This window comes from Typopeltis vanoorti, chromosome 10 (assembly GCF_054136105.1).
Source record: "Typopeltis vanoorti isolate ZY-2024b chromosome 10, IOZ_Tvanoo_1.0, whole genome shotgun sequence".
In the NCBI taxonomy this organism is placed as follows: Eukaryota; Metazoa; Arthropoda; class Arachnida; order Uropygi; family Thelyphonidae; genus Typopeltis; species Typopeltis vanoorti.
Window position 1 is genome coordinate 432,685 of NC_143558.1, and position 12,918 is coordinate 445,602.

Below are 12,918 nucleotides of genomic sequence, written 5' to 3' on the forward strand. Positions count from 1 at the left end.
TTCGGGAATCCTAAATCCTAAGTTTTTTTGTTGTTTTTTTAATATCAGCGTTTTCTTCTGTCTTATCAATCTCAAATATGCTGGTATTTTGATGTAGATCAACAACATCTTATTATAATAATAAGACTAGAATAATAATGTCTCTATACTGTTAAAAAACTTTGCAACCTCAACAGATGCTATATTGCACAAGCAAAAGAAAAAACAATTAGCATTTTTCTCCTGACATCCACTTTCAAATTTTCAGTATCAGAAAACGTGTAACATCTGTTTGTAATAAAGCGATCGGACATAGTAAGTGACAAGTGACAAACATTCAATTGGATTGGTTGACACAATAACCAATTGCAGCCGCTAGGTGCTGAGTGAGCTCAAAATTTTAGCTCACCTAGACACGCCTTCTCAGCGGTTTAAAAATAATACAACGCTAAGAATTTGACATGCTGCACCTCTCTTTACATCTTTTCGAATGGCTCAAAGGTGTATGCATTTTGAAAGCACACCCAGGCTATTAACGCGAATATGACGCAATGTTTACACGGTGAAAAGCGCCTTCTTCGTGAAGCACTAATGCTTTATTATCCTCTTGAAGAGGACAATGAAGCATTAGTACAGTATATTGTGTTCAATTTTAGGAATCGCGCAAAGTCTGCAAACAATTGGGGGGGTGGTCTTTAACGGGAATAAATGCAAAAATATAATATCGGTGATACTGATATTTCGTGGATGAGCACTGTACACCCGGAATATTGGCCCCTGATATAGTCATAGAGATAGAATACAAAAGATATAGTATCTTCAGAGAGGACAGTGAGAATAGGATGTGTGTGCATGGGGGGGGATTTGGTAATGGTAACAGAAGAATTGAAGCCAAAAAGAGTATTAGTGCATCAGAAAGACAGAGATTCAGAGGACTGTTCATTTTTGACTATCTGGTTTGAGATGGAAACCAACTGGATGAAATATAGTTAATTATTGTAAAATAAGCTAGGGGGTTATAAGTGAAAATGTGAATGCATGCATTTATAAATTAGTACAATGTGCAGGTCAAATAAATGTTATGGGGCACATAGATTGGAAGTAGGAATGGTTATAGGGATGGAAGGAAATAGAATTTATACAACTGCTAAGAGATAATTAGACAGCATGTAATTGATGAGACATGAGGTTTGAGAATACTGGATCTGGTCATAGTATCAGAGAACTTAATAGTAACCAATCCAGCTATGCCACATCTGTTGGAGGAAAGCGATCATGTAGTCCTGACCTGGGAGATTGTTAGACATGCAGAAAGTACTTACACCCTGAGGAGTCAGCTTCCAGCACTGCAGTGGCATAAAAGTTTAGAAGGGAGAGATGGTGATGCATGGAAGGTGATCATGGGGGTGTTTGAACGATGCAGCATCAGACTGCATACCCAGAGTCAGAAAAATAAATCAGTCCAGAATTAGATGGATGATTAGCATCATTAAGCAGGAGTTGTAGAAAAGTTTATGGAGAGAGTATAAAGAAAAAAGATGAACAGCATGCTCATGAGCAGTATAAAACACAGGCAAGAAGGATGACTGATATGGTAAGAAAGGCAAGGCTAAGACTAATAAACTATACCAGAATGCATAAAGGAATTAGCACTACCTCTAGCCCTTCTGTTTAATTTAAGCCACATTTCTGGAACGGTGCCAATTGAATGGCAAAATAGTTCTACTGCATAAAGATGTCTTCAAAACAGGAGCAAATTATAGGCCAGTCAGTATCTCGAGTGGTGGTAAAGGTATTGGAGAAATTGGTAAAAGCCAGAATTCAGGACTGGACGGATAAGAAGATAATTTATGAGAGGCGATATGATTTTGTGAAAGGTAGATCATAATTTACTTACTTTTTATAAGAAAGTGATAGTGTAGCTGGATGAAGAGAATGGCTACTCAGTGATACTGCTGGACTTTGCATAGGCATTTGACAGGATTCCACATGGAACTTTGTTCATAAATTGAAGCAGATGGAGACGGGTATGATTTTGGTGATGGACTGGACGGATAAGAAGATAACTTATAAGAGGCAATATGATTTTGTGAAAGGTAGATCATAATTTACTTACTTTTTATAAGAAAGTGATAGTATAGCTGGATGAAGAGAATGGCTACACAATGATACTGCTGGACTTTGCATAGGCATTTGACAGGATTCCACATGGAACTTTGTTCATAAATTGGAGCAGATGGAGATGGGTATGATTTTGGTGATTTAGATTAGAGGGTGGCTGATGGATGAATATGGAGAATTTGAATCCAGGAGAGGGCAAGTGACTAGTGGTGTACCACAGGGCTCAGTACTTGGCCCTGTGTTGTTTTTGCCCAGTAATTATATAGAAAATGATTTGATCGGAAATATTCAGTTTGCTGATTATCCAAAACTTGGAACAGCAATAGTAAATGAAGATGACGCAGAGATTCATGTAACTTGGCCAAGTGTAAGGTGTTAACAGACAGGGAGTCGAAGTGTAGAGGAGCATATTGCACAGTTAGCCAGAACAGCATATCAGATTCTGTTTTTGTTGAAAAATACACCGAAAAGCAAAGATAAAGAAGTTCCACTTTATAGGGCCTTAGTCTACATCTGGACTACTGCTTGCAGAAAAGTAAAAAATATTGTGGAAGGTCTATAAAATACTTCATATGAGAATAGATTGAAGATCTATAATATTAAATATTAAAGGGATTTTATAAGATTGACACTGAAGATTTTTTCAGTACATAGCAAGAAGGGATAGTACAGGGGGTTACCCATTGAAATTGTGTAAGAGTGTGGTCTGCAAGAGTGTTAGGACTAGATTTTTTGCTTAGAGGGTAATGAATGGGTTGCTAGAGGTGGTTGTGAGTGTTCCCTTGGTGAAGAAGTTTAAGGAGAGGTGGGTCTGCCATATACTAACCACTTACTATAGGATAATAACATTTCATACTTGTTTCTTCATCAACATTAGTAATACAAAAGAGCCCATAAATGTACCACTGAATATAACTTCACTTCTGCCATTAGAGGTCTCTCATCTTTACTCTCCACAATTTTAAGAATGACAACAGCTCACATGCCAATAATTGTAATAAATTTCAAGTGAGTTTGTAATTTCAATAAATTACAAACTTGAAATTTGGGAATCATACCAAACAGATCAACATTGTGAAATTTTCATTTTGAGCAGTTATGCCTGAAATGCAAAGCAAATTTGTAATAAATGGGTAAGACTTACACTTTCCAATGTGAACAAGGTTTATAACACTTTGATAGCACAGTCCCAGCAAATCAGTTCATCAAATAATCCTTTATCGTTGTAATAGACATCATCTTACTGGGATCTGCTCTATTGTAATGCAGTGGAGGCATCAAACCTGATGCTGGCATTTGGTGGAGAATGTGGGACAGTGCTCTTTCTCACTCCTTAAATATTACTCAAATTCAAACAAGAATTATTCAGAAAAATGTTTCTGCAACCAGACGGAAACTATTTTTGCACATCTATCTCAAATAGCTTTGGGGGGGGGGTTCCATTTGGCTTTGAAACAATGTTTTGCCTGTTGCTGTTTGCAGACAGATGATGACTATGTTAGCCTCATCTACAAATCACTAAATCTGCAACTATTTCTTCATTGCAGCTAAGGCATTGATGTACAGTTCCTATTGCAAGTTATTCAGATGTACTGCAAATGAAAAGGACATCATAGTGCACAACCTTCAGTACAAGAAGCAGCTGATTGTCTGCCTGCAACTTCAGGCAGAAGGTGAGAAGCCATCTGCTGCATGAATGGCATCACTTTAAGGAGAACAGCACACTTAACCTTTTCCACTGACTATGGAATGAAAGAAATCAACTCCTGACTGAGCAGGAAAACATTATCACCATCAACTTCATGAATTAGCAGCCACACTAATAAAGTTTGGTTCTCATACAAAAAGTATCTTTTATTCTGCTATGTATGTGATTAAATATCTCCTTATATATACACAGTGTGCCCATTAAGTAATGAGACAACAATTATTATATCAAAACAAAGAATTATATTTGGAATTGGCAATTACATAGATTTAAAATAATCTCCCTCCATCTTCATATGACGTTTACATCTGCCTTACAGGTGTTTGAAGATATGGTGAAAATCCTGAATGGGAACCTTCTTCAGTTTCTCAGTCACACAGCATTGGATGTCCTCAATGGGCATCCAACACTGTGTGACTCCCCTTAGCGACACTTCATCTGTGGGAAAAGGAAAAAGTCTGTCGGAGCTAAATGGGGGGGTGGGGTCACACAGATAAACTTCGAAGCCAGAAACTGTTTCACAGGCAAAGCATAGTACTTGGGCATGTTTTCATGCTACAGAAATGAATTGTTGTTATGGAACAGTTCTTTCCTGGCATGCAGGCATACATTACTCCTAAATGATACTGACCATTCACTGTGGTGCCCTCAGGTACAAATTTGCAGTGGATAATTCCAATAGTGTCAAAAAAATAAAATAAAATAAAATAACATAACCATTGTCTTGACACATGATTTTTGCAACTTGATTTTCTTCTGCTAGGGATAATACTTTCCATGCTCTGCATTCATTTCGTTTCTGGTTCAAACTGGAAACACTAACTTTCATCACCAGTGACAGTTCTTCAAGTTATCACAAACTTGATCAACTGCATGGATGAAATTTTGAAATACAACTCATTGCTCTCTCTGTTCGTGTGTGTCGATGTGTGTGCAGCACAAGCCTCAAACAAATCTTAGAAAGATCTCTTTCTAAGATTAATCTGGCAACTTGGTGTCATTCGGAAATGGTGTCAGTACGGAAATGGAATTTCCGTACTGACACCAAGCCATATAGAAAGTATTCTAGTGGTTACTCGCCACATTTTCATTTGGCCAAACAGAAACTGGCTGTCCACAGAGCTGTTCATCCTCCAGGGACTTCCTCCCCTCTTTAAATGTTGAAACCAGCAGAACACCTTGGTATGGCTCAGTCATCACCAAAAACATTTTTAGGTCTTGGTACACTTCTGAGGCAGTTTTTCTTAATTTACTGTAAAATTTTATCACAACTCTTTGCTCCATGATGCAATGTCTAACACACTATTACTTTGGTTGATATGCAAAAACTGCCACATCACCCAACTTGAAAGTTGCACTTGCAATTACAACACACTGTAGCAGTCATTTCTTTTATTCAAAGGGCTGTCCTGTAAAAATTCAGTCTCATTACTTAACGGTCACACTCTGTATAATAGAATCATTGATCTTTAACTAGATACTAGTTTTTATCTTTTATCTAGTTTTAGCCCAAAAATAAATGATGATCATTTTCTGTTTCATTTACCTGGGTACTCTTGTACCCAGGTAAATGTACCCATGTTGGAACATGGTATTTTATTTATTCGTGTCAGAAGCACATAGTTCAAATACACATAAATTTACAAAAAATAATTGATTATGTATTGGAATTAAAAAGAAAAGAAAAACAACACAATTTACATCATAAGTACACATTGTAAAAGTACACTAGAAGGTCCATCAAATTTTTGCTGCCTAGAACCTGGCCAGATCACAAGCGTTAGGTGTTTCATTAATGAAATCGTCCATTGTACAGCTAAAGGGACATAACCTACAGTTCAAGAGGTGAGCCATAGTTTGCTCCTCCCCACATTCACATAGGAATGATGCACATGAGAGTCCCCACTTTTTTACATTATCCTTGGATCTTCCACCACTGCATCGCAGCCTATTTAAAAGTTTCCAGGTAGTCCAGTTTTCTCTGTGGCCTCGTGGAAGACTTTCAAATGGTACAGCCCAATCTATAAGGCGATTGTTTCTTGTCTTCCGTGAAGTTAGTCCTGATTTTTGGAGTGGTTCAGTAAGGCTTTCAATGGTGTGAAGAAAGCTTTTCCTAGATTTTAACTGCCGATGGGCAGATTGATATTCAAATAGGAGATGTTCTGTAGACATGGATGCCTACAGCCTCTCATTTCTAGCTGCCATCTCACGTCTGATATTTGGAGATGCTATGCCAGCTAAAGAATAAATTTTTTCACTAGGTGTCGGTCTCATATAACCAGTAATGAGTTTACATGTCTCATTTAAGACAACATCCACCTGCTTAGCATGGCAGGATCTATACCATACAGGGCGTGCTTATTCTGCAGCCGAGTAACATAGAGCTAAGGCAGTGGTCCTTATTGATTGAGCTTGTGTTCCCCAGGTAGTGCCAGATAATTTCCAGAGAATACTAATCCTTGCAATTACATTATGTTTCGTATTTATACAATGTCTTTCATAAGTGAGAACACGGTCTAAAGTTACCCCTAAATATTTAGGTGTTGTACAATGATCTAAGTGAGTGCTCTCCCAAGTTATATGTAGTTTCCGTGTTGCCTGTTTATTCTTTAAATGGAAGACACAGACTTGGGTTTTTAGAGGATTAGGTTTCAACTGGTTTTCACTATAGTAATGGCTAAGTTCAATCAGTGTTTCAGAGAGCTTTGTTCTACACTCTCAAAATGATCCGCCTGAGTGGCAATGGCATGATCATCGGCGTAGATAAAACGTTTTGTATCTTTGGGGAGATGCTGGTCATTTATGTAGATGTTAAAAAGCATCGGGACAAGAACACTGCCTTGGAGGCCATTCTTCTGATTCCTCCAATGACTAAGTTTTTGAAATTTAACAAAAAATCTTTGATTCTGAAGAAGGCATCTAATTAGTTGAGTTACCTTATAATCTTTCGTTATTTTGTCATCTTTATCTCGTTTAAGAACTGCAATAACTCTAGCTCTTCTCCAAACGTTGGGTATTTTGCAGGTATCTATACAATTGTTAAGTAAATTCAGCATCCGGCCTTTGGTTGCAGGACCAAATTTTTGATTTACTCAATACAAACTTCATCCAGACCTGCTGCTTTTCCTTTCTTACAAATTTTAATTGCCCTATTAAGTTCTTCCATTGTAAAAGATTTGGAGAAAATATTTGTTTCTTTTCCATATTCCCTCTGAAGTCCTGTCTTTTGTATTCGAACAGGATTTATAGGTTTGCCACTTTTAAGAAGTTGGTGTGCTATTTGATTTGCCGAGACATTAGAATGTGTTGAAGTTTTGTTTGGGTCATTGCTGAGGCATCTAAGTAACCTCCAGGCTTTTTGGCTACTCCTTCCCTTATCTATTTCATTCATTAGCTTTATCCATTGTTCCCGTTTTGCTTTAGATATAGATGTAAAATCTGTTGTAGGCTTACTATAGTTTCATCACTAAAAGGATCTCTTTCAGATAAATTGCAGTATTCTATCAGTTGAGCAGTTATCTTGGGAATTAATCCATCCTTGGAAATTGTTAATTCTACATTCTCTTGGGATGGCTTCTCGGGAGCATTTCCAAACGGCTTCAATTAATTGGTCATAGCCCTCTGGAATTGGGTTAATGTTCTTGATTTTCTCATCAAATAGGTTGGGAAAATTTTCCCTGTTTGCCTTTTTAAAATTATGTCTTCATCTAAAGCAAACGATTTGTGATCGGATTGCTACAAATAATTGACACATTATAGGTCGATGTTGTGAATTAGGAATAGGCATACAAACAGCTTTTACGCACTGGTAGGCTACCTTCTCACTCACAAAGATAAGATCTGGGATATATAGCCCTACTGCCATCTTCTGCTGTAAAATGAAGGAGGATGTTTACTATCATGGATAAGGGATAGATGGTATGATTCATTCCATTCCAGCACAGCCTCTCCATTAGTATCATCTTGCAGGTAACCCAAGACACTATTAAAGTTGCTAATAAATAAAGACACTTTCTGCCTGTTAAGATTGGCAGGAGGTTTAAAGGAGAAAACTGCATTTGGGGGTTTGTAGATGGAATAGATAACAGAATTACTCAATTCTACATTGATTATCTCTATGTCATTCTCCTCTGTAATAGATATTGCTAGGATCTGAAGGTCTGGTCTAATGAAAGTGGCACTGCCATATTTGCTATAAGGATGTTCCACTGCCAATTTCATTCCTGGAATTTTTGGACATTGTTCATTTATATCTCTGTGTGTTTTTGGACATTGTTCATTTATATCTCTGTGTGTTTTTTGTATACACTGTATATCACAATTTCATTCTTGATAAAGTTTATGCAAGAGTTCTTTTTTAAATGTTGAGAGACCCTCTCCTCTATATTCACAGAAATTATCGTCATTTTAGGCTGTGATAAAATCTTGTCCCGTCTTCTGAGAGCCAATTTAAATAGATTAGATTAAAAGCTCTAGGCACAATAACTGCGTAAAAGTTGCTTCTGGAGCGGAAGATTCCACTGGTGTTAACACCGTTGCCCAGGGGATGCCCGAATGCATAAATCACACATTCTACTAAGAGGCACCTTCTATGTCTCCCTGGTATTATCAGTGATTAGTCTATGTTATGAACAGAAATGTAGGAGGTACTTAACTATTATTATAAGCTTTGTTCTTATCTCCAAAATTTTCAAAACATTTTGGTGCATTTGGTATTTCTCTCCTTCTCTGTTGTTTGGTTCTTCAACATAGAGCGAGATTTTTTTTTTTTCAGCTGAACTCTCTTACGACTCAAATTTCTTTAATAATTCCTTCCTTTCTTCAACTTTCTGCAAAAAAAACAGCACTCATTGTCTAACTTCAGAAGTAGTTAGGACTGCTCTACCAGAAATGAGTTGAAGGAAACGTATGATAGGTGTTGTATGTATAAAGATCACTGTGGGTCTAATGCGATGAGTTTTCTGACTCCGTGGTGATACTCATATAATAATAATCAAATTCGTGATTAGTCATTATTCATGATATATCCTCAAAAGTGTTTAGGATACTATGATACATGATAAGTTTATGTTATTACTACATTCCTATCAGCAGATTTCTTCAAATTAGTCTGTTATTTTTCAGGACTTCAATACTATTAGATCTTATATCAGAAGAATAGCAGTCTGATGTACTGCTGAGATTTCTTTTCCCATTCTGTTAAGTCACATTAGATTAGTTCTAGTTACATTATTAGCATTTAAGAATGTTGAATCGCTTAATTGACAAAATCTTACTTCACTTCCCTTTCCTTTTGATTATACTCAAGATCTCCAAGTAAAATCAGATTTCTCTTCTTGGACATATGCATGCCTCTAGGCTTTTCCTGCAGAATTGCATTCTGGACTTGCATCATCATCCTCTAAAACAGTTGAGATCTATCCTTTTCTACTTAGGATCTCATCTGTATAGTTATTAACGTATACAAATATATGCACCCAGTTTTGGAACACTGTTTTCACATTTATTTTGATGTTTAATAAACCGCTCTAAAATATTATTCTCTCTGATAAAAAGCATTTAGTTAATAGATGTAATCCTTCTCTTGTAGACTTTCACCACTCACTTTCTTAAGCATTTCATTTCTGACTTACCTTTTCTATGCGTGATGTGAAACTGTTCTGCTGAAATTGACTTTCATTGGAGAAATTACACCCTATCTGTAAAAATGTGCATCTGGTTATCATTTCACACCTATCAGTACAACATATTGTCATTTTTCATTCTTTCTATCTCTTTCCTTTGAAATAGTCTGGGCAATATTAAAATTAATATTAAGAATATTAAATTCTGGATTAATATTTAAAAAAAAAAGTGCTTTTATACAATTATTTGTTCATGTTATTAATAGGGACAAAAAAAGTTTTTTTACATTTTATATTAAAGTTTTTGTTAGCAAAGTTCAAACCTTAAAATTGAATGATAGCTAATTGAAACCTAATTGCAATTATCAAATTTTCCTTGAATCTGTTGACATTTTGTTTTTTTGTTGCTTTTAGTATAATATGTAATAATAATATAAAATATATTTTAGTTATCATATAGGATGCATCTGTTGAGTGGGATGCAAAAATACAGAAGTGGAAGTGTTTCAAAATATTTCCATTGGAAACTACATTCAGATATGTCTCATGATGCTGCAGACCTTCTTGAGCAATATAAGGTATAATGCATTACAATCGAAATAAAAATGCTATTATTAGGAAGGTAACTTTAAAAATAAAAAAAAAGATAATTGCTTGTCTCTTATTAATGATTGGGTTTTAACAGAAAGCATTTTAATAATTATCAGTTTCTAATGTATAATATTTTTATCTTAATGATTCCTAAGTCTGATAATTAAAGTAACTATTAATAATGGTACTCTTTTGTATAATTTATTTTTCTGAGAACTTGTAGAGTTTGTGTATTTCTGGAAAAAAAATCTCAAAGCAATGACTTTCTTCTTGAATATTTATTTGTTTTGGAAATTAAATTTAATTTAATCTGTTTATTTTATTGTCTCAGGAATTTTTGGAATGGATAGTCGAATTTCTTTACTCTTCTCTCGATCCAGGAGCAAATTTTCCATGCCGTGTGACCACTCTTCAGCTTTTATCTCTTGTGCATACAACTTTTAGCCAGAAACAAAACAATTGTAGTACTTCGTATAACAGTCATTTTAATTATGGCTTAGATCAGTGCCTTATGCCAAGTGTCATATCTAATCAAAATGATCCTAACTCTCATCATTATGGGGATCCAAAAATTAGTAAGCAAGAAATTGCTATAAAATGTTTACCACTAACTGCATCCCTAAATTCAGGTCAGTATGCTATATTTGAAAAAAATTAAAAGCAATCTATTTAAGATAGAAAACACTGGAAGTGATATAATAAGTAGTGCATAAGTAAAGAATAGTGTTTGATGTTAATCGCTAAGATATGTTAATTAAGTTGCATTTTAAATCTCTTCAACATTCATAGTTAGCAGAATGCCCTTTACATCACTTATTTAATGGTGCACTTTTCTTCTAGAGTTTACATGTCTTATTCAGTAATTATTTTGTTCTTATTTCCTTTCTTAATACATAAAGTCTCTTGTCACTTAAAATTTTCTCTTTTTTTTTTTTTTTTTTTTTTGTCATTCTGGGCTTTCTGCTTTCTAGCTCTCATTCTCCACAATTTAAAATTAATTTTTTTTTAATCATAACAGAAAATTTTTCCTTAATTCATTCATTTTTAACTTGATGATTTGTACTTATCCTTCCTTTCTGATTTTTAATTTTCTTATTGCTGTACTTTTTCTAAGTTTAGTTGTTACTAAGTAATGGTCAGGTAGTACATCAGCTCCTCAGTTTGCTGTAATATCTAACCATGAGCTTTTAAAGCTACCCTGATTGCAATGTCATGAATCTGGGTATTATTCAGGTCATTTTATGTATTTATTTTTATTTGAATAGATTAATCATAGCAAAAAAAAAAAAGATTTCAGTAAATCATCTACTGGAAGCTTTTTTTTTTATTTTTTTTATTTTTTTATTTATTTTTTTTTTTTTAGAAAATAAACAATGTATTTAAATTCTTAACTTATGTCTCATCTTGATTATTTTGATTTTGGCATTCATATCATTTATAATAATATTCATGTCAAGCTTGGATATTCATTCTATTTATTACTGAAATTTTTCATAAGATTCCTATAAATATTGATTTACAGATTACTTTAGGACCGATATCTAAAAACGAAATAATGAATTTAATAGGGAAGATGAGGAATACAAAAGCATGTTCCAGTGGTAGTGTAGCAATAGAAATGCACAAGACAACTGAATTGCTGCTAATAATTTATAGTTGATTTTCAGTATTTAATAAAAGTTTATAACATTTTCATTTAAAAGTTAGAAGTAAACAAAGCATGAACTGCTTTTGTTGTTTATGAGATTATGATACATGCTGTATAATTTCATTATTTTCTGCATGACATCTAGAAGACCAATATAAAAAGTAGGCTCTTCCTGTTGTTGTAGATCTTGCAAAGTTAATATGACTGTTGATTCAGGGTAAAAGCCAATAGTTGACTGTTCAGTAGTTAAGAAGAGAACCATACGATCATGTAATGTATCTAGATTTTCTATGAAAAATAAACATTTTATGGTATACTGAAACTTAAAATCTGCTATAAGACTAATATCTCATTCTTCTATTGCCAGCTGATATAAGATGAATATTCTGCTTTTCATATGGATAACCAGGTGTTAGCAAATTAAAGCATTTGGGAAGTCAACAAACTTTGTTATTAAACGTAAAAAAAAATTAAACGATCTTATTAAAGATTCAAATTTATTAAAAGAAGAAGCCAAACTGCTTGATTCTCATATTTCACTTTTTTTTTTTTTTTTTTATCTCCAGAAGAGACATTTTCATGTTTAGAAATAGAAACAAATTCCACACATTTATTTTTGAGACAAAGAGTGAAATTTGATACTTATTGCTATTATAGATTTTTTTTTTAATACAAATGATATTCATGAGGCTAAAGACATATATTTGTCCACCCTTCCAAAACATACTTAAAAACAATTTCATTGCATAGTAGTAAAGGGAAAAAAAAAAAAAATCCAAAATACCACTTGTACTTGCAAGTGGTGTAGAAGTATGAAGAAAATTTTTAAAGTTTAAGTTGATCAAAGTAACAGATACATGGACTAACACTGAAATATCTGTACTGAATACTGCTGTATATGCCATCATTTGCATCAGTCTTGGGACTGGTAGCTCAGCAGCAATTTCCTCCATTCCACTCTGTCATTGGCCTTCTTCTTAACCTCCTGGTAACTCCTCAAACCCGTGCTGTCTTTGACTTAGTCAAGAAAGCTTTTCCTTGGTCTGCCTCTTCTGCTTTTCCTCCTCTATTTTGCCTTCAGTTATTCTTTTCAAATGTCCATCATGTCGAAATATATGTCCAAACTACCTACTCGAAGTATATGTCTAAACAAAGTATATGTCCCTTCTAATTTTGATCGATTTAATTACAGTTCTTGTTTCGTTTATCTCTCTCAGGACTTGTTCGTTTGATTTTTTTTCTGTCCA

The 12,918-nt window shown here is 34.5% G+C and overlaps 1 protein-coding gene across 3 annotated transcripts in view; it reads left to right on the top strand.

Moving 5' to 3' along the window:
• LOC150102123 (tRNA (32-2'-O)-methyltransferase regulator THADA-like) overlaps window positions 1-12,918 on the top strand; it is a 694,369-nt gene that overhangs the window by 319,611 nt on the left and 361,840 nt on the right. For all 3 annotated transcript variants that reach the window (XM_090398691.1, XM_090398692.1, XM_090398693.1), the window contains 2 exons: window positions 9,882-10,010; window positions 10,355-10,652. In XM_090398691.1, coding sequence (XP_090254817.1) covers window positions 9,882-10,010; window positions 10,355-10,652 — 427 coding nt within the window. The remainder of the gene's footprint in view (window positions 1-9,881; window positions 10,011-10,354; window positions 10,653-12,918) is intronic.